The following is a 17609-nucleotide window of genomic DNA, read 5'->3' as shown; positions in this document are numbered from 1 at the left end:
GCGCCGCCCAAATAATTTTGGCGATTGTCACGAGAAATTAGGGCTGCTGGGCAAATTTTAGGGTTCTTGGGCATATGGTCTTGGCGGGATCGCGATGATGAATGAGGCATCCCGATTCCGCGGCCTACTGCGCGCTTCTCAGGCAGAAGATCAAGGCCGGCGCCATCGCAGACGGCAGGAGGATCCACGATCAGCTCAGGGCGGCGGGATCGGACGGGGAGACGTTCCCGGGCAATCTCCTCGTGCAGCTCTACGGCGAATGCGGCTGCCTGGGCGATGCGCAGCGGGCATTCCACCGGATCTTCCGCAAGAACGTCTTCTCCTGGACGGCGCTGCTGGTGGCGCACAACAGGAATGGATTGTTCGCGGAGGCGAGGGATTTGCTGGCCAGGATGCCGTGCCACAACGCGGTGGCGTGGACGGCGGTAGTCGGGGGATTTGCCCAGCTAGGGTTTATGCGCCAGGCAAAGATGCTCTTCGATTCCATCCCGGAGCTCAGCGCCATCCCTTGCAATGTGATGATCAATGCCTACGGGCAGAATGGATTCGTCCAGCAGGCCAAGAGGATGTTCGATGACACGCTCGAGAGGGATGTGGTATCCTGGAATTCTCTCATGGCGGCATATGCCCAGAACGGGCATTGCAAAGACGCTGTTCATCTCTTCACTATCATGGATCTCGAGGGAGTCGATATTGACGAGATCTCGTTTCTCACTGTCATCGACGCTTGCACAAACCTTGGAGAGTTCTTTCTGGCCAAGGGGATTCACTCTTCCATCGAGGATTCAGCTCTAAGCTCCAGGCTCGACTCCATGGCTTTCACGTCGATCGTCAACATGTATGGAAAGTGTGGACGAGTCGAGGACGCGCGGAGAGTTTTCGAGGGGATCCCCCTTCTCGAGCACGACGTTGTCTCGTGGACGGCGATCATCACAGTCTACTCTCAGAACGGCGAGGCCAAGAGGGCGATCGAGCTTTTTCGAATAATGGGAGTGGAAGGAGTGGAGCCGAATCGCGTCACCTTTGTCACCGTCTTGGATTCGTGCGCGGAGCTCGAGGAGCTTGCAACTGGCCGGATCATCCACGCAGAAGTTATCAACTCCAAACTTCCGGTTGATATCATCATGGGAACAGCTCTCGTCAAGCTCTATGGAACTTTTGGTTGCTGGGACGAGGCAAGTCAAGTTTTTGAGAAGCTGTCGCGGGAAGACGAAAAAGGGGACGTGATCCTCTGGAACGCCATGATCTCGGCCTACGCTCTCAATGGATTCAACACCGAGGCACTGGAGCTCTTTTGGAAGCTAAGTCACAGTGGCATGAAGCCCGACAAGGCCTCGTTCGTTGCGGCTCTGGACGCGTGCTCAAACTCGCTAGCATTGAAACAAGGCAAGCTTCTTCACTCGGGCATTCTCGAGCACGGCTACGAGTCGGACCTCGTCGTGGGGACGGCGCTCGTCAACATGTATGGGAAATGCGGAAGCTTGGACTCGGCTCTCGAGTTTTTCCAGGGGATGAAGAAGAGAAACTTCATCACCTGGAACGCCATGATGGGAAGCTTTGCCGAGAACGGTCACGGGATGAGAGCTTGCGGAGTTTACAGGGAGATGGAACAGGAGGGTGTTCTATCCGACCAAGTTACGTTTCTGAGCGTTTTGTTCGCGAGTAGTCACGCGGGATTGGTGACCGATGCCTTGGAGTTTTACCACTCGCTCCAGGACGATTATGGACTGCGTCCCGGCTTAGAGCATTACAGATGTATCGTTGATCTTCTGGGACGGCTCGGGCAGCTCGAGGACTCAGAGGAAGTGCTGAGCTATATGCCGTTTGAGCCGGATGCTGCTGCCTGGATGGCATTACTGGGGTCGTGTAAGATTCATGGAGACGTAGGAAGAGGAGGAAGAGTTGCTCGACTGATTCTTCGTTTGGATCCTCACAACTTGGCCGCCTGTCGCCTCTGGTCGTCCACTCCTACCTCGTCATCTGATGACTGGCTGGCTGATGAATAGTTTCACAACGTGTAATGGCGAATCACCTCCAGGTAAAATCTTTATGGTGCCAATTTCTCACAGCTTCTCATGTTTTTCCAGGCATATGTTCTCTACACTTTCCGTGATGAATCATGATCTCATAAGTGTGTTATGGTGCCAATTTCTCACAGCTTCTCATGTTTTTCCAGGCATATGTTCTCTACACTTTCCGTGATGAATCATGATCTCATAAGTGTGAACAACGGTGCAGTGGCTAATCATCTCCAGATAACTCTTTTATGGTGCCACTTCCTCACAGTTTCTCTTGTTTTTCCATCGTGTAATGTTTTATATATTTTTCTCGTCGATAAGTCCTGTTTTTCTAAAGCTGACGCGGAGTCTGACTTGTTTTCAATGAAACGAAGTTTCATGGCTTAAGATTCGGTAAGATCGCGGTTTCTTCCAAGGTATTGTTCTATATCACTTGCTGCATCGCGCTTCACACTGTGATTTTGTAGGCCGTGGACTTTGTCGCGCACTCTACAAAACTCCATCAGTGCGATTAAGCCCAGTATTGCTGACTTGCCTACCACCACTCTTTAAGAGGGAGGGATCCATCCATTTCACTTCCGTCCTCAACTCCCTCACGGCCATGAACTCCACCGACAAAGTTCGTAACATCAGCGGCGTTTTCGAAGGTCTTTCCTATCCAAATCCTCTGGTTTTCATCACAGGAATTGCTGCTGCGGTCTTCCTCGCGGTGCTTCTTTCTGCGGAGAAAAGAAATCACAAGGGACCAAAGAGATGGCCTCTGGTCGGTTCTTACTTCCAAGTCGTGAAGAACTTCCCAGTGCTTCACGACTGGTTCCTTAGCTATTTCAGCAGCGAGTGTAGGACGATTGCAGTGGACTGGGGGACCTTCTACAACATTCTCACGATCGACCCTGCCAACGTCGAGCACATTCTCAAGACAAATTTTGCTAACTATCCCAAGGTATGATTCGTTTTTACTGATTCAAGTTCTTACTTGCGGTATGGTGAGTAGGGACGTGTCTCGCGCGCCAGGAACTACGACTTTATGGGAGATGGAATCTTCAATTCGGACGGGGAGATGTGGAAACGGCACCGCAAACTTGCAAGCTACGAATTTTCGTCCAAGAAGGTGAACGAGTACAGTGGCCAAGTTTTCAAGAAGGCTGCTGTGAGAATGATGGAAGTGTTGGAAAATATTGCAAGCACGAAAACCTCTTTCGACTTCCAGGTATGGTCTATGAGAGAAATAGCATTTCAATCTCAAGCTCGAAATATTTTTTTTCTTTGGCAGGACATATCCATGCGAATGACATTAGATTCTATCTGCGAGGTTGCGTTTGGAGTGGAACTAAACACTCTGTCACCTTCCTTACCAGCAGTTCCCTTCGCAGCTTCTTTTGACCGAGTTAACGAGCTGATCGTGCGTCGCTTAATCGGGCCAGTGTGGAAAATCCTACGAGCTCTCAACCTGGGCTCTGAGCGGGAGCTAAAGAACCAGATCCAGGTACTGGACTCATTCACGTTCCAGGTGATCGAAAACCGACGACGAGAGATTGAAGCCTGCGAGAAATCTGGCAAGGAATACGTAAGTTTTTTCCTCCCAAATACGACTTTTTCTTACAGTTTTGTCTTCCAGGAAAGGCAGGACCTCTTGTCCCGATTCATGACTTCCACTGGAGCAAGCGATGCGTATCAAGACAGAGAGCTTCGTGACGCCATCCTCAACTTCATAATTGCTGGACGAGACACGACGGCCATCACTTTGTCCTGGTTTATCTACTGCATTTGCAACAATCCTCGAGTGGCCAAAGAGATTCGCCTCGAGTTAGACCGGACCTTTGGGAGTGAGAGCAACACACTGACTTTCAGTGCCTTCGCACAGCTCCTCTCCACTGAGAATCTTCGCACGCTTCACTACTTGCACGCGTGCATCAGCGAGACTCTTCGTTTATACCCGCCGGTACCACGAGTAAGTCCCACCAAGCTTTCTTTACACCAGTAAAAAGCTGACTAACTTGAGCTTTCTCCAGGATGGAAAGTATGCAGCCAACGATGATGTTCTTCCGGACGGGACTAAAGTTAAACGTGGGGATTCTGTGGCTTACGTGCAATACTCCATGGGAAGAATGGAGTTTCTGTGGGGACCTGACGCTCTAGAGTTTAAGCCGGAGAGGTGGATTAAAAACTCCGAATACCAGCCTCAATCACCATTCGTCTACACCGCATTCCAGGTATGAGAGATCTCTCTTTATCTCTAGTTCATCACGGCTAAAACTTGAAAACTCTACCAGGCCGGGCCGAGAATTTGCTTGGGAAAGGATGCCGCTTACTTGCAGGCCAAGATCACTGCCGCGATGCTCATGAGGTTCTTTAACTTTGAGCTAGTGAAGGATCACGTTGTCCACTACAGGCTGCTCATGGTGTTAGCAATGGTGAATGGTATCAAAGTTAATGTCTCCAGGCTATAGCTTGCGATAGAAATATAATTCCGGTTCAAGACATACCGAAGAAATGGTGTTTTCAATTGTGAAGTGTGCTGGGCTCCGCCGAAAGCTCGATGAGCTTGGCGTTCTCTTCGACGTGCTCTACTCTGCGCATGCCCGCGAGTGCTACAAGAACGTTTGGCGTGGTTCGCACGAACTGTAAGGCACACTGAGCGCCAGTGAGCGCCTTGTCGCCTTGGGAGAATTCTTTGAGGACCTCGGCCGGGATAGAGTTACAAAGCTTTGCCTAACGAAACGAGCCATTATAAGAACCGAAGCAAGAAAAAAGAGAAGAAAAAGTGCAAGCTTTTCCATGAGAACTTGCCTGCATCAGCGATGCTGAAGTCGCGACTGAGATACCAAGCTCTTTCGCGGCTTGCAACAATGTCATTTTGATCCCTTGCACGAGCTGCGTTTGGCTATTCGCTGCTTCCTGAAGCGCCATGTTGTATGGGAGCTGAAGGATCTTAAAGTGGTGTCTTTCTCCTCCTGGAAAACAAGCAAAAAACCTTTGATCAGAACAAAAACCATTACAAACAAGTGAAACGACTGACCAGCTTCATACGCAGCGCGAACTAGTTCTTCCAGTGAAAGGTGGCCCTTCGACTCGGGTGGAACTCGAAATCCATTCCATGTTGCGATCCCATAGATCCCAACCTTGCCTTCGTTACAAGCTTCTTCCAGCACCGTAAACGCAGCCTTGATCCGCTTGTAAAACTCTTCACGGGACACCTCCCCGAGCTGAGTTTCTGGATTGTGGATGTAGTAAACGTCAATGGTTTCTAAGCCCAGATTGGCTCGACTCTTGTCTAGCTACAAAACAAAAGAAGAAAACAAAAAGAGGAGTCAAGTTCTAGATACATAAAACTTCCAACCTGATTCTTGATGTATTCTGGTTTCATGCAGTGACAGCCAGCCACGAAGTCCTCCCACGCAAAAATACCAGGCCGGACATAATTTTCTTCGATCCAGCCCCGAGGATTTGGAGGACGGATTGTATCAAAGCTTAAGAAGCCACCCTTGGTACAAACCACGACTTGATTTCTCTTTACCACTCCCCGGGACACGGCCTCAGCAAGAGCGAGTCCTATGGCTCTCTCGCTCCTCATGTTCCTGTAGTTTATCGCTCTACACAGAACAGGCAAAGCATCGATCAGGAGAAGATCGAAATGAAAATGTTGCGATCAAACTTACGAGTCAAGCACATTGATCCCGAGCGCCAGAGCACGCAAAACAGCGTTTTTGTACTCTTCATCCGCGACATCGGTCTCTGGACCGAGGTATGTTCCTAGTCCGAGGGACGAGACGGTTAAATCGCCTGTACTAGTTTGTGCCGGAAGACTCCGATAGTTTCCAGCTCCTGAGGAAAACAAAACAAGAAACATGAGACGAGCACCACGAAAGTAAAGAAGAAAAGAACAAGCTGCCATGAAAAAGCAACAGGAATCGTTGTTCGACAAGAAGATCAAAGAAGAAGAAAATTTCGCTCGAGACAATCACGCTCCTCAGGAGAACAAAACAAAAAAACTTGGGACGAGCAGAAAGAAAAGAGGAAAGAACAAGCTGCTATGGAAAAAGCAAAGAGAAGAAAGAAAATTATCTCCTTGCTTGAAGAAGAAAATCAAAGAAGAAAAAAACTTCGATCGAGACAATCACGCACTTACCAGCTGTTGTAGCGAACATTTTTGCAAAGAGCGAGGTGCCATTGGAATCCGCGCAGCCAGGGAGTAGCGACGACTGCTTGGTGGAGCAATGCTCTTGCTGGGACGACGCCATTTGCGAGCAAGATCTGCCTAAAAGAGAGTCACACCTCCAAATCTTGATCCTCTTCTTCTCTCCAATGCAGTTACCTCGCCGATTTCTTGGACAGCGCCTTTGGAAATAGAGATGAAGACCAAATGCGCGCTACCATGGCCATTCTTGTACTAGAACCCTAAAATAATGCTGCCACGTGTTTAGCAGAGATACTCTGACGCGTGTCAGATATCCACGTGGCCTTAGGGTGGCATGTAATCCCAGGTGGCAGAACCGTGGCATACCGTGGCTGGCCTACGCTGGCGTGTGCTGTGTAAGCTTCCACGTGGCTATATCGCATTGGGTGCTTTGAAATATCAAATGTGCATATACACATCTCTGTTTTGTTTTAGGTCAGCTGGATCGATCGCGGCATGGCGATCTCTAGCCGCGCTGATCTCTGGCTGCGTGATCCAAGGCCTTTGACGCCGCTGTCATCGCTGGGATCAGCGGGGTGCTCGTCAATTGGAAGTCGATCGAAAGCTATCATTTGCTCCTCCAAGAATGCGGCTGAAGCGAGTCCGGCGAGCTACAAGGAGTTCAAGCTCTCGGATTTTTCGCTCTGTCCTCACGTTAGCATCGGCTTGTCAGGGAGAGTGAGTATTGTTTTAATGGTAGTCTTCTTTCTGACTTATAGAACTTTGGTTTGGTTTTCTTAGAGCGATGAGCTCTTGTTTGAAGGAGTGGTGCAAAGTCCCAGCAGGTTGATTCACTTCGTGATTTTATTTTCTGGCAATTGAATCTTAAGATTTCTTTTGCAGTGACTTGAAAGGCATGCGAGTGGTTCTCAGGCAATTAACCGGTGCTCGAGCTCAGCGTAGAGGAAAACGAGCTCTAGAGGTCAGTACTTTTCTTTGTCGCTCGAGAAAAAAATCTTTGACAGCCTTTCAGATAGTCTCCAAACTGATTTGTAAGCAAGATATATTTCATTCTTATGCGACACGAGTGCATGGCTTTATTCCGTCGTCCGACCAAGATTCTCTAACGCTTGTCCATGGTGTAAGTTCTTCGATAATTTCTCACTCCGTTGTTCTTGACGAAGAAAGTTTTCTTTGCAGTACTATGGATGCTCTTTACACCAATGGCTACTTTGTGTGGACTGGCTGCCAAATCTCGAGCAAAGGCTTGCACTCGGCGAGGAAGCTGCTCGAAGAGTGGGAGATCATACAACTGGTGGCCCGGAGGTGACTCGACAACTTCGACTTGTTCGAATGATAATGCGCGACATTTTAATCGGGGTAAGCTTCTGATTTCATGGTTTTTTTTTTCGTTGCTTCTAATCGACTGTTTGTAGGTAAACTATTTACATAGCCAAGGTCTTGCTCACACTGAATTACGATTGAACAATATTCACATTAGTGCGGCCGATAGGCATGTCAAGGCAAGTAGCTTTCGTGATGGGAATTTAACCAAGAGTTGGAATGCACAGGTTGGAATTTTAGCAAATGCAGTAGAATTTTCCGAAGTTGATGATCAAGTTACTGTGCCATCTGGGAGTCAGCTCAAGAATCGTCGCAAGCAAATCATCGCTTATGACATAAGGTAAAGGCTTTTTCTTTAGAAACCTGAGGGTTAACGTGAAAAAGCTACAGATGCGTAGGCTATGTGATGGCACGAATGGTCCTCCGGGAACTCATGGATCCTTTAATTTTTTCGCACTTCAAAACCTTTCTTAGAAAGGTTCTCTCGTTTCTACGGTGAGAAACGCTCTTACGCCGCGTTGTTTAATACAGGGCCATGATCCTGTAGGCCTCCGTGAGTTCCTCCTCCCCCATTTACTTTCCAAATCGCCTTCTGGGAGCACAGGCTTACAGGTTTGAGTCGGATAATTTATCTCTGGTTAAAAACTTTTTTTCCTTTTGTAGATTCTCGATAGAGATGGTGGCGCTGGCTGGAATTTGTTAGCAGCCATGCTTGCTATTGATCCTGGAAACCGAATCAGGTACCTTTGTATCGACCATCTCCTTTGAACGACGAAGATAGGCTTATAACTGTTTCGTGTTTACGACAGTTGCACAGATGCATTAAGGCATCCGTTTCTGTGTGGACCAAGGTGGCCAGTGAATTCCTCCATTGATATGATACGCTGGAGTCTAGGCTCCGCTGCGATTAGAATTGTAGAAGAATACATTTACATGACTCATCAGGTACACTCACAATTTATATCTTTATATCTTCTAAAACAATGCTACCAGCGAAACAGGCTAGCACAACTCATTGATCTTCTAGAACGAGTCAATTTCACGACAAGACTCGAGGTAAAAGATCAGAGCTCCAGTCAAGTTGATATTGATATTGATCTACAGGATTGGATGAAAACGCTACCAGGAAAATGGAGGCTCATCTATCACACAAGCAGGCAAATTGGACTTACAATGCGACAGGTAAGAAATTCTCATTCTCAAGGAGTAACTTTCATCCCTTTCTCCAACAGGCTTCTCCGCCAGTTCTCATCAAAGACGTAATGCAAACCATCTCCGTGACAAGCCAAACTCTCGCCTCGACAGTGGACGTGACCTTCACAGTGCTCCCGAGCGACACAAACTGGCCTCACGACAAGTCTGGAAACAGCGGCCGGATCCAAATCAACGCCACAAACATCCAGCTCCGGCAAGGCGAGCGCCTCTACCAAACGGACACCGAAGTCATCGACCAGAGCCCGGCGCTGGAGAGGCTGCGAGAAGTGGAGAGCTCGGCAACCAGAAAGCGCAAAGGACTGGGCCACTTCCTCCCAAAGGACGCGCCAAAGTCGCTCCCCATCATCCGGCTGGACGTGGACGAGTTCGACATCGGCATGGAGCTGGAGGAGGCGCTGCCGGACGCGGACTTGGCCCGCCGGATCGTGCAGGAGGTCCGGCTCCAGCTCCCAAAAGAGATCTTTGCAGTGTCCAAGCTCGCCTGTGCGACTTACGTCGACTCGCGGCTGCTGGTCCTGCGTGGTATCACTGGTGCTGCGTTGCTGTTCATCAGGTCCCCCATGAAATAGAGAACCAAACCTTGTTCCGTGCTCTACCTGTGTACTCTTTCTCGTTTTGTCCTCGTAAAGGCGTAGCAAACTCGTCACTCCGGAATCGCGAGTACTCGCGAGCTCGCCTCTTCTGTGAGTGGAACGTTTCTATGCAATTACAAACTAACAGCTATAGGTGTTAAAACATGAAGAAAGTCGAGGCTAAATAAATTTTCCCTACGTTTTCGTGAAGCTTTACCGTTTGAATACTTCGCCAAAATAAAAATCTCTGCAGCTAGCCGCGTTGTGTTCTTCATCACCTCTCACTAAAACAACCATATACCACGGCATGAACAAGCAGCGACTGGAAGCGAGAAAACGAAAAGAGAAGGGATGGATGTCTACCTCAAAATTATTTGCTCCGCTGGAAGCTGGCCGGGATCCAGACGATCCAGGAGGATCTCGAAGCGCAGCAGCCTGTCAAGCTTCCTCGTCTTTGGCCTGCGTCTTCGCCTTGCTCTCGTCCTCCATAAGCTGGACCGCCGCCACCACCCGGAAGAGCTTGTCTCTCGGAATGTCCTTGGCGCTCAAGGTGACCCCGACGTGGGACTTGCACTTCCTCTGCCCCGTCCCCGTCACGCACTGCAGCCCGCTCGACGTCCGCATGAAAAGCTTGGCGGCGAAGCGCACCACCTTTCGCTGGTCCACGTACATATGCGGCTGGAAGGGATACGTGCATGGCCGGCAGTGCAACGCAACCCACCAGGTCTCGTCCCCGGTGCAAGACATCGTCACCTTCCACCTCGAGCCCCCGAAGAACACGTCCTTCTCCATGTTTGAGCAGTACCACGCCTTGTCCGTGAACGTAAACTCCGTCCCGAATCGAAACGGCGGGAAGTCGCTCATCTGCATCCCGCTGTGGAGCTTCGCGGACCAGCTGAATCCCCCCGTGCTCTTCCTCCTCTTGCCATCGAACGAACACTCGTCCACGGTTGAGAAAGGCACCAGCGTCGCGGCACTGCTCGCTGCTGCCCTGTCCAAGCCGGAGTCCTCACCGCCGCTGCTCGCGTTGCCGGCCTCGTCCTCGTCCGGGCTGCTCCAGTCCGACTCGCTCGACTCGGAGGAGCTGCCGGACACGCCCGACTCGGAGGAGTCGGAGTCTTCTTCTTCCTCCTCGCAAGGTGTGCCTCCGAGCACCCGGGTCTTGAGCAAAACGTTCTGCCATATCGCGTCGTTGACGACGTCCGTCGGCATGTTGGCGTCCTCGAGCTCTTTTCTCGCCTGGAGCCCCTCGTTGGCGTCCATGTAAGCAAAGGTGATGCCCCCACCGCAGAACAAGTCCATCACCATCTCAAACCCGTCCTTTGATGAAACCTCTGCTGCTTCCTCGGCCGTGTCTTCGTCCCAGAGCCTTCTCAACATTTTTAGCGGGGTCGAGCTCAAATCCTCCTTTTGCTGCGACGAGGCGGCTTTCTGCTCGCTCGAGGCCTCGCCTTTCTTCTTGGTTTTGTCCTTGGAGCTTGGCTTGCTGCCTTTGTCCTTGCTCTTGCCCGAGGCTGTTTTGGCGGCCTTCCTTGCGGAGTTCGACTTTGCAACCCGCTGCCTCTTTGACGATCCACCCTCCACATTGGAAGGTCTCCGCGAAAGCTTCCAGTCTACTAAAGCCTGCTTCGCAAGCTTGTATCTCTCCGACTCGTTCGTCACCCAGAGCTCGTCAGACTTTAGTAGCCGGCAAAGCAGCTGGAAAAAAAAAAATCCATCAGAACTTTTCACAAACCAAAAAAACTTTTCAAAACATTCTCTAGCGGGAAAGACATACAAAAGGAAGGAAGAAACACGACTTACCGGAAGAGAAAGCTTGGATAGTACGTGGGAGAGCTCTCGAGCAGCATGGAAACAAAGGTAGCTCCAGCAGGCATCGCGAATTCCTTCAGCATGGTGTCCATAGCAATGCCGCTCCGACAGCTGCTGATAAGCCAGGAAAGTCTCCACTCTGATATCACTCACCATGAACTGGACGCACTGCTCGCACAAATTCTCGATGCACAGGAAGCATCCAGCCGCAAGAACGCCCACCGCATTCTCGTTGCTAAACGCCGGCTCCACTCCATACAAGTACGCAAACGCGATCTCCAATCCCTCCACCGTCACATTGTGATCGTCAATCTTGAGCTCCACGCGCGGCTTACCGGATTCCTTCCAGGGTCCGGACAGCAGCGATTTGAAGTAGAGGCTCTGCGAGAGGATGATCCGGTGGAGCTTGTAATCCTTGCTCTGGAAGCAAACCGTGATGTCGGAGAAGAGATGGCCCTGGAGGCCATGGCGCTGGACGTGATCGCACAGCGCCGCGCCCGGATTCTCGAGCGCGCACATCGTCGCTCCTACTTCGCTCCCTGCCCTACCCGCGAAACCCTAGAAGCTTTTATACCACAGCTCGCTAACGGACTTTTTCACTCGTTTATTCTAACTTAGTGAATTCTATCAAATGTACAAAAGCTCGTTTTCTTTGCTTTGATCAATCCATAACGCTTACTGATTGCGGACCGCAAATGCTTAAGAGAACCTGGAGAGAAAAAAAGTTCTTGCGTGAGAACCAAGAACAAAGAAGAAGAAGAAGAAGAAATAATCTCGACTCACTGGAAGAAAGACGAGGCCGTGGAGAAATCCCAAAACCACCAAGCCGAAATACATTCGAAAGTAGTAGACCTGAGAACTCCAAGCTTAGAACAAATCAACCAAAAGCAAGTTTTAAATCGTTACCACAAAGATCTCCGAGCGAGCAAAGACGAGAACCACGACTCCGACGAGTTTGGTTAAGGTGATCCCACTGCAGAAACCAAGAAAAAAGATCAAACAAAGCAAGTGACAATGTTTTACCAGACCTGAACACGGAGGCTCCCATTGTTGTCAGAGCTTTTGTTGCTCGCATTGATCGATCGCCTGTGCTAACCGAGAATGCGTGCGTGATGTGAACGCAGAACTCCACGGCAATCCCCACGGACATGATGAGATTGACGACCGAAACAGCATTCAGCTGAATGGTCCAGATTGACATGAGCCCCTGTGACTCACAAGTTCATCGCGTTATGAAACAACCGAGAGTTTTTCACTTCGAGTTCTTACGAGTAAGTTGATGACTATCATTAAAATGACGAGAAGGATGATTCCTGCCGTAGCTAGGCTGCAGAAGAAAAAAATCCAGAAAAACGTTTTAGACCTTGCGAAAAGTGATTGATCACGAACCTGGTGGTCACAACTAGACAGACGAGGAATACGGCAGCTGAAATTCACAATTGCCACAGTTAGATTATACCAAGCAAGCCACAGAAACTACGAACCAACTGCGAGCACGAGGCTGATCAGTGTGTTCTTCCATATGTCTAAGTACTGCTCGAAGAAAATATAGAAAACTGAATATGGAAAAACTGATATCTGCACACGAACATTCATAAGAAAAAAGAAAACTTAAAGTTGTAAGTACTCACGTTTAGTGACTTGGACACGCGAGCGGTGAAGTCCTTCACAGCTCTCAACGCATCAATATAGTCAGTTTGTTTGTTGAGAGCTGTATGATAGGTGCGGAACTCAAATGCTCTAATAGTTCCATTCTTGTAACCTGTTCAAAGGACGAGATATAAGAACAAAACTAGAGATGATCTTACTCACCACTCAAGTTGAGGCTGTTGGAGTATGCGCCTCGACCTCCTTTCGAACAATCGGCAGACGGCAACGCGTCCAAGAACCATGGTAGTTTCTTTCTAAACTGCTCAGTGGTAGGACGCCCGTCGATCAAATCAGACTGGAGGAAGCACTACAAAAACAAAGATATGTCATTTGAGCACGCAATATAAATTTCAAAGCAAGATAAAACGTACCGTAGTGCAGTCCTTGCAAGTCTCACTCAAACCGCAGTAGTCCTCCCATTCGGGACAACAAGGGGGCTGGCAGAGTCAACAGCTCTCAAACCATAGAAATAAACTAGAAAGCACGATACCTGATCATCAGGAGGGCAGTAACTGCCGTCAGGGAAAGTACGACAACATCCAAAGGCATCCGGAGACAGCCAAACGAGAAAATCATCTAGCCATGAAGCCGCCGGTCTAGCTATGAAGCTTGTCTGAGGCGTAAGGGCGGCCCTCGAGACCTCGTTAAGCAGTGAGTCTGGATGGCAGTGACTGATAGAGCACAATTTGTTGGTCTGATTACTTCGTGCGCTGCATAGTCAAAGCTAGTTATTAGATGAAACTAGACGACAAAAACTGCGAACCTGTAGTTATAGTCTTGAACCACAAAATAGAGAGGAGGTCCTATTCTTAAATGACTTGTCACGTTATTGAAATAACCCTGCAAGAAACGTTCATAGATTCATTTCATACAGCATATCGCATTACCTGTAAGTAAGAATCCCGAGGAAGGACAATTTGTTGGTTCAGACCAGCCGGAAGCCTTACAGCAAGTGCCTTCATAACCAAGACGTGAGCAACAAGAAAAATTTCGTCATCATCTACTTACGATGCTCACTAGAAGTAGAGCAGAAAAAGCTGCCAGGACAACGGCCTTCACAGCAGGCTTGAGAAGGAGCGGTGCGTGCACTTTCTGAAACAAACACGCTGCAGTAGTTTTAAAAAAAGCGGAAATGTTACCTGCATATAAACAGAAACTAGACCAGCTCCTCCTTCCCCTCTGAGTCCTTCACGGTTCGCTGGAAAATGAAATTATGTCAAAAGCAGAGCACAGATGGGAACTACATACGGTATCCTGCATTGTAGTCACGCTGTCGGGCTTTGATACAAGGCAAACAATCTACGCGGTTCGCTTCAGTTCTCGTAAAGTCGTAAGTAAGAAGAGAAACAAAAGCCGTAATCTGAAGTAGAAAATCTAAGAGTATCGCAAAAGCTGCATTCAAAGAGAGTGTAAGTACAAGTCGGGAAACTTGCAACATTTACCCGCGAACATAGAAAACACACGGCAGGCAGGCATGGGCGTGAACGATCCAATAGCGAAAGCTAAGAACTCTGCAAGGCTTGCGAGTGTGATAGATGGACCTACTTCGGCAAGAGCATTTCCAACTCGAAGGTCGAGAGGAAGTTCAGGTTCCTGGCGTTTAAGCGCATGCACTAGAATACACATGTTGTCGACTCCCACCTGAAGCAGCATTTGATCAATTCTAATCTAACGGACCAAGTAACAATAGCTTACCGCAAGGACAAGAAATGGAATGACTTCAGCAATGATAAGCGTGGATTTAACACCAACAGCACTGAAAAAACCAACAGATCCTAGAACTGAGAGTGCAACAATGATAACCCCTCCTAAACCAAGAAACACCTGCAACTCAATGTTAATTTGGAGTCGAAGTTTCGCGAAACCAACCTTGGACGTGACATAAAACGGAGCAACTTCTGGTAATGAATCTCCCAAAGTGAAGGATATATACAAGAACATAACCAGATAGCTCACCTGCAAGCCATTGTTCAAGAAAATGAATCCATCATTGAAACACTTACAAGAATCGTTACAACATCCGCATAACTTTCTCTCTCTAGCTCGGACTGTACAGAGCTCTCAGACGAAAATGCGAGAGTCAAGTTGTGTGAACTTGCCAATTGCTGAAGCTCTTTCTGCGAATTTCATGGAATAGAACACATATATCGAGGTAAGTTCCTTACCTTTGCCAAACGCACAAAAGCCTTCTCCCAGGCAATAGCAGCATCATTTGCACCTTCGGTGCTGCTCACAGCATTGTTGACGGGATATGTTACAACAAACGCAGTAGCCTACGTATTCAGAGAAAATCATTAACACTCTCGAAGTTATTTTTATACCTGAGTATAATTTGTGCCTTCGAAACCACCAACGGCTGTACTAGGATCCACAGGCGACTGGTATGCACTGAGACAATTTTCCGAGGACGAGTAATGCTGAAAGAAAAATTAATCAAGTAAAAAAGCATATTAGAGAAACAGAAGCATCTCGAGTTTTTGGAGAAGTTTACATCAAAGCAAAATGCCGCATGGCTCGCTCCCTCATCGTCGTCAAATTTTTGGCGGTCCATCTTATAATACTGCAGCAGCAACACAAATTATTAAGAGTCAGGGAAGACAGTTGCGTACCTGCAGAACACTTTGCGTAGCACAAACTGTTCCGAAAGGTTTCATGCAAATATCTTGGAGAGAAACCGTTCTTCCAGAAAGGTTTCCTCTCAAATCGTCAACCTGCTTTTATGAATTACTGCGAGCACAAATCTAATAATTTTTACCTTATTTTGGATTTCAAACATAAGCTTAAGGTTGTCATCTGTCAAAATAGGAGGAGACACTCCGTTTTCATCCGGAAGGGTTGCCAAGATCAGCTAAAAATGCAAAGCATGAGTAGGCATGAGGCGATGCTCACGTTTACCTGTTCAATTCTATAGAAAGGAGTAAGCTCCGTATCAAAAAACTTTTTTTCTGTCGCTGCTGCGCTCCCGGGACTAACCCAGAGCTGCACGAAATATGTGAGTTTGAAAAAAAAAACACAAAAAAATGACTGAAATGCTTACGTTTTCAGGGTTCGTTTCAACATTCATTTTGACAAGCCCAATGCACAGAATTATGGTCACGAGTATCGACAGAAGCAGAACCACACCAGGGTGTCTAGCGATCCACGTTCCCTGCGACCTGGCGAGCGTAAAAGGTTATAACAACAAACCAATTAAAGCACGAGGCTCGCACCTGAACCATCTCGACAAAAACTTTTCCAGAACAGGTTCATGAGATTCAGGTGTGGATGTTTCGTCCTTTTCCAGTCCCTGCAACACACAAAACATGAGGTGATGAAGAACATGAATTAATGCACCACCTCAACCGGGGTAATTTCCACCCCATTCGTCTCTTCTGATTGCAAAAGTTCCTCTCTAATCTCTGCGTCAGAAGGTTCTTCGTAACGACGAGTAGTAACCCATAGCCAAGCCACAATTCCCACTAATAACAGAAGGTATAAGATTCCAAGCCCCAGGTCTATACATAGAATCTGGAAAGAGAAAAACGCTTGATACTGATGGGCACAATTTCTGATAAGATGCGAACCTTTGTCCCGCCAATTTCGACACTACAAGCGTTCTTCTGAGGAGATGGTGGTAAAGAGGATTCTGTACATTCCTTGGCCCCCGGGCAGTCGCCACACGAACAAGAGAGTGACGCATCCCAGCATGGAAACATTTTCGTGTTGAGGAGTGACATTGGCGAGGACTCGTTAGCTGACGTGTGGAACTTGATGTAATAAGGTGATCCAGGTTCATATAAATCAGCCTGCCGGCCAATAAATGCAAGCCACTCTACACAGAGAGTCGTTCTCAAGCCAAAAATGCAAAGAGAGAAAAAAAAAATACCTTTGTATGTTTTCGCTCCGCCACCCACAAAGTCCATTGCTCGAGTATTAAGAGCTCCAAATTGAACATCTTTGCAGGAGTTAAAGAGATTTACTCCAAACTCCTCGGAAAGGAAAAACTCAATGCCGTCTACAGTAGACGTGGTAGAGTTTTGCTGCAAACTGTTCGTTGGCAAAAGACAAATAGAAACGAAACGAACCTGGACCGTAGAAGTCACGTTAATAAACAGGCTCTGGTCGGGAGAGCAAGAGAGCTCACAAAAAAGATTAAGAAAGTTCCTCAAGCACGCAGGGCATCCAGTCAAAAAAGGAACAGCCTGCCAAAGTCGCGACTTAAGAGTAGCAGCAAAGCAACTCCAAAGTTTGTGCATCGTACCTGCTGAACTTGGCTCCGGAGAATATCAAACTGCTGCTCAGTACAACAGACATCTCCAGTAATAGTCGGGCAAAGGCTCTGGACTTTGTGAGAGAACGAAGAACTCGGCTGCAAAGAACAACCAATCCCATCAAACTTATCAAGAAACAAAAACGAGAACACAAACTTACCGTGACCGCAGGCACCGAAATCGGACAGTTCAACGCCTTTCCATCCTCTCGTTGTCCACAAACATCATACATTGCGCAGTGATTTTTCGCATGCTTAGCCCTGCGAAGAAAGATCAACTTTGCTGCTCTACAATCTAAATCCGACTTACAATCTCGTCTCTAGACGATCATTTACACTCTCAATCTCTGCCAAAGCCGCTGGAAATCGCCCCAAACCCTGGACACAGCACGAAAATCAGCTCTAGCCACACAAAACCCCCCATTCTACCCTAAGAAGCGAGCATCGATCGAGCTCAATCGAAATCCCTACCTCCAGCGCCAGTAGCAGCGCGAGCGCGACGGCGCAGCGCCATCCAATCGCCATAACCCTCCTCCCTCGCGTGCGCAAAGCGAGTATAAATAAGCAACGAATATGCCAAACGAATCCAAATACAAAACCTCTACCAGAATATGCCTTAACTCAAACGGAAT

General features: G+C 48.2%; 6 protein-coding genes across 9 annotated transcripts; 3 read left to right on the top strand and 3 right to left on the bottom strand.

The window, feature by feature from the left end:
* The first annotated feature begins 16 nt into the window (after nt 1-16).
* LOC9656309 (pentatricopeptide repeat-containing protein DOT4, chloroplastic) lies at nt 17-2333 on the top strand. The gene is made up of 2 exons (XM_024685475.1): nt 17-2038; nt 2088-2333. Exon 1 carries the CDS (start codon nt 102-104, stop codon nt 2004-2006), a length of 1905 nt encoding a protein of 634 aa, XP_024541243.1. The 5' UTR covers nt 17-101; the 3' UTR covers nt 2007-2038; nt 2088-2333.
* Nucleotides 2334-2485: 152 nt separating this feature from the next.
* Nucleotides 2486-4501, top strand: LOC9648252 (cytochrome P450 704B1). Its single transcript, XM_024685477.1, has 6 exons — nt 2486-2961; nt 3013-3228; nt 3292-3585; nt 3637-3969; nt 4031-4231; nt 4292-4501. Exons 1-6 carry the CDS (start codon nt 2620-2622, stop codon nt 4466-4468), a joined length of 1563 nt encoding a protein of 520 aa, XP_024541245.1. The 5' UTR covers nt 2486-2619; the 3' UTR covers nt 4469-4501.
* LOC9656308 lies at nt 4443-6407 on the bottom strand. Of its 2 annotated transcripts, none has more exons than XM_024685479.1 (7): nt 6334-6407; nt 6148-6276; nt 5678-5843; nt 5359-5611; nt 5038-5296; nt 4809-4972; nt 4443-4730 (listed from the first exon to the last, which is right to left on the bottom strand). In XM_024685479.1, exons 2-7 carry the CDS (start codon nt 6257-6259, stop codon nt 4521-4523), a joined length of 1164 nt encoding a protein of 387 aa, XP_024541247.1. In that variant the 5' UTR covers nt 6260-6276; nt 6334-6407; the 3' UTR covers nt 4443-4520. The 2 variants fall into 2 exon arrangements, with proteins under 2 accessions (XP_024541247.1, XP_024541246.1); XM_024685478.1 differs by having other exon boundaries at nt 6148-6272; nt 6334-6404.
* Nucleotides 6408-6640: 233 nt separating this feature from the next.
* Nucleotides 6641-9287, top strand: LOC9648251 (probable plastid-lipid-associated protein 14, chloroplastic). The gene is made up of 14 exons (XM_024685474.1): nt 6641-6873; nt 6937-6980; nt 7039-7117; nt 7169-7276; nt 7336-7515; nt 7572-7658; nt 7707-7819; nt 7870-7957; nt 8011-8091; nt 8143-8219; nt 8289-8424; nt 8473-8535; nt 8584-8661; nt 8712-9287. The coding sequence occupies exons 1-14, from the start codon at nt 6652-6654 to the stop codon at nt 9261-9263; spliced, it is 1908 nt and encodes a 635-aa protein (XP_024541242.1). The 5' UTR covers nt 6641-6651; the 3' UTR covers nt 9264-9287.
* A 91-nt stretch (nt 9288-9378) lies between these two features.
* LOC112350034 lies at nt 9379-11622 on the bottom strand. The gene is made up of 3 exons (XM_024685476.1): nt 11070-11622; nt 9630-10964; nt 9379-9550 (listed from the first exon to the last, which is right to left on the bottom strand). Exons 1-2 carry the CDS (start codon nt 11595-11597, stop codon nt 9705-9707), a joined length of 1788 nt encoding a protein of 595 aa, XP_024541244.1. The 5' UTR covers nt 11598-11622; the 3' UTR covers nt 9379-9550; nt 9630-9704.
* Nucleotides 11623-11662: 40 nt separating this feature from the next.
* LOC9648250 (NPC intracellular cholesterol transporter 1) lies at nt 11663-17543 on the bottom strand. 3 transcript variants are annotated; one of them, XM_024685472.1, is made up of 36 exons: nt 17449-17543; nt 17288-17355; nt 17139-17238; nt 16969-17076; nt 16793-16909; nt 16594-16747; nt 16292-16539; nt 16065-16235; nt 15938-16014; nt 15766-15883; nt 15624-15707; nt 15484-15576; nt 15338-15439; nt 15220-15288; nt 15050-15145; nt 14894-15001; nt 14732-14845; nt 14598-14684; nt 14424-14552; nt 14171-14369; nt 13977-14120; nt 13868-13926; nt 13737-13820; nt 13616-13684; nt 13492-13568; nt 13219-13438; nt 13100-13165; nt 12891-13035; nt 12710-12840; nt 12563-12656; nt 12468-12504; nt 12348-12405; nt 12107-12285; nt 11985-12051; nt 11862-11930; nt 11663-11787 (listed from the first exon to the last, which is right to left on the bottom strand). In XM_024685472.1, exons 1-36 carry the CDS (start codon nt 17500-17502, stop codon nt 11740-11742), a joined length of 3843 nt encoding a protein of 1280 aa, XP_024541240.1. In that variant the 5' UTR covers nt 17503-17543; the 3' UTR covers nt 11663-11739. The 3 variants fall into 3 exon arrangements, with proteins under 3 accessions (XP_024541240.1, XP_024541239.1, XP_024541238.1); XM_024685471.1 differs by having other exon boundaries at nt 16594-16909; XM_024685470.1 differs by having other exon boundaries at nt 14424-14684; nt 16594-16909.
* Nucleotides 17544-17609: the final 66 nt, after the last annotated feature.

Source organism: Selaginella moellendorffii, unplaced genomic scaffold (assembly GCF_000143415.4).
Source record: "Selaginella moellendorffii unplaced genomic scaffold, v1.0 SELMOscaffold_45, whole genome shotgun sequence".
Lineage (NCBI taxonomy): Eukaryota > Viridiplantae > Streptophyta > Lycopodiopsida > Selaginellales > Selaginellaceae > Selaginella > Selaginella moellendorffii.
Note: the sequence above shows the minus strand (reverse complement) of the source record. Positions and strands in the feature narration are given on the sequence as shown.

Bases quoted from the DNA above. Each gene is read 5' to 3' on its own strand.
- LOC112350034 (XM_024685476.1), bottom strand. From the start codon at position 11,597: ATGTGCGCGCTCGAGAATCCGGGCGCGGCGCTGTGCGATCACGTCCAG. The intron at 10,965-11,069 runs GTAAGTCGTGTT...TTTTTTTTCCAG, and splicing joins TATCCAAGCTTTCTCTTCCG to CTGCTTTGCCGGCTACTAAA.
- LOC9656309 (XM_024685475.1), top strand. From the start codon at position 102: ATGAGGCATCCCGATTCCGCGGCCTACTGCGCGCTTCTCAGGCAGAAG.
- LOC9648250 (XM_024685470.1), bottom strand. From the start codon at position 17,502: ATGGCGATTGGATGGCGCTGCGCCGTCGCGCTCGCGCTGCTACTGGCG. The intron at 17,356-17,448 runs GTAGGGATTTCG...TGCTGTGTCCAG, and splicing joins CGCTGCTACTGGCGCTGGAG to GGTTTGGGGCGATTTCCAGC. The intron at 11,931-11,984 runs GTAACGATTTAA...TGGAGTTCTCAG, and splicing joins CTCGCTCGGAGATCTTTGTG to GTCTACTACTTTCGAATGTA.
- LOC9648252 (XM_024685477.1), top strand. From the start codon at position 2,620: ATGAACTCCACCGACAAAGTTCGTAACATCAGCGGCGTTTTCGAAGGT. The intron at 3,970-4,030 runs GTAAGTCCCACC...AGCTTTCTCCAG, and splicing joins TATACCCGCCGGTACCACGA to GATGGAAAGTATGCAGCCAA. The intron at 4,232-4,291 runs GTATGAGAGATC...AAACTCTACCAG, and splicing joins TCGTCTACACCGCATTCCAG to GCCGGGCCGAGAATTTGCTT.
- LOC9648251 (XM_024685474.1), top strand. From the start codon at position 6,652: ATGGCGATCTCTAGCCGCGCTGATCTCTGGCTGCGTGATCCAAGGCCT. The intron at 7,659-7,706 runs GCAAGTAGCTTT...TGGAATGCACAG, and splicing joins CGGCCGATAGGCATGTCAAG to GTTGGAATTTTAGCAAATGC. The intron at 8,425-8,472 runs GTACACTCACAA...CAATGCTACCAG, and splicing joins ACATTTACATGACTCATCAG to CGAAACAGGCTAGCACAACT.
- LOC9656308 (XM_024685478.1), bottom strand. From the start codon at position 6,401: ATGGCCATGGTAGCGCGCATTTGGTCTTCATCTCTATTTCCAAAGGCG. The intron at 5,844-6,147 runs GTAAGTGCGTGA...TGTTTTCCTCAG, and splicing joins AATGTTCGCTACAACAGCTG to GAGCTGGAAACTATCGGAGT. The intron at 5,297-5,358 runs GTTGGAAGTTTT...TTTGTTTTGTAG, and splicing joins CAGAATACATCAAGAATCAG to CTAGACAAGAGTCGAGCCAA.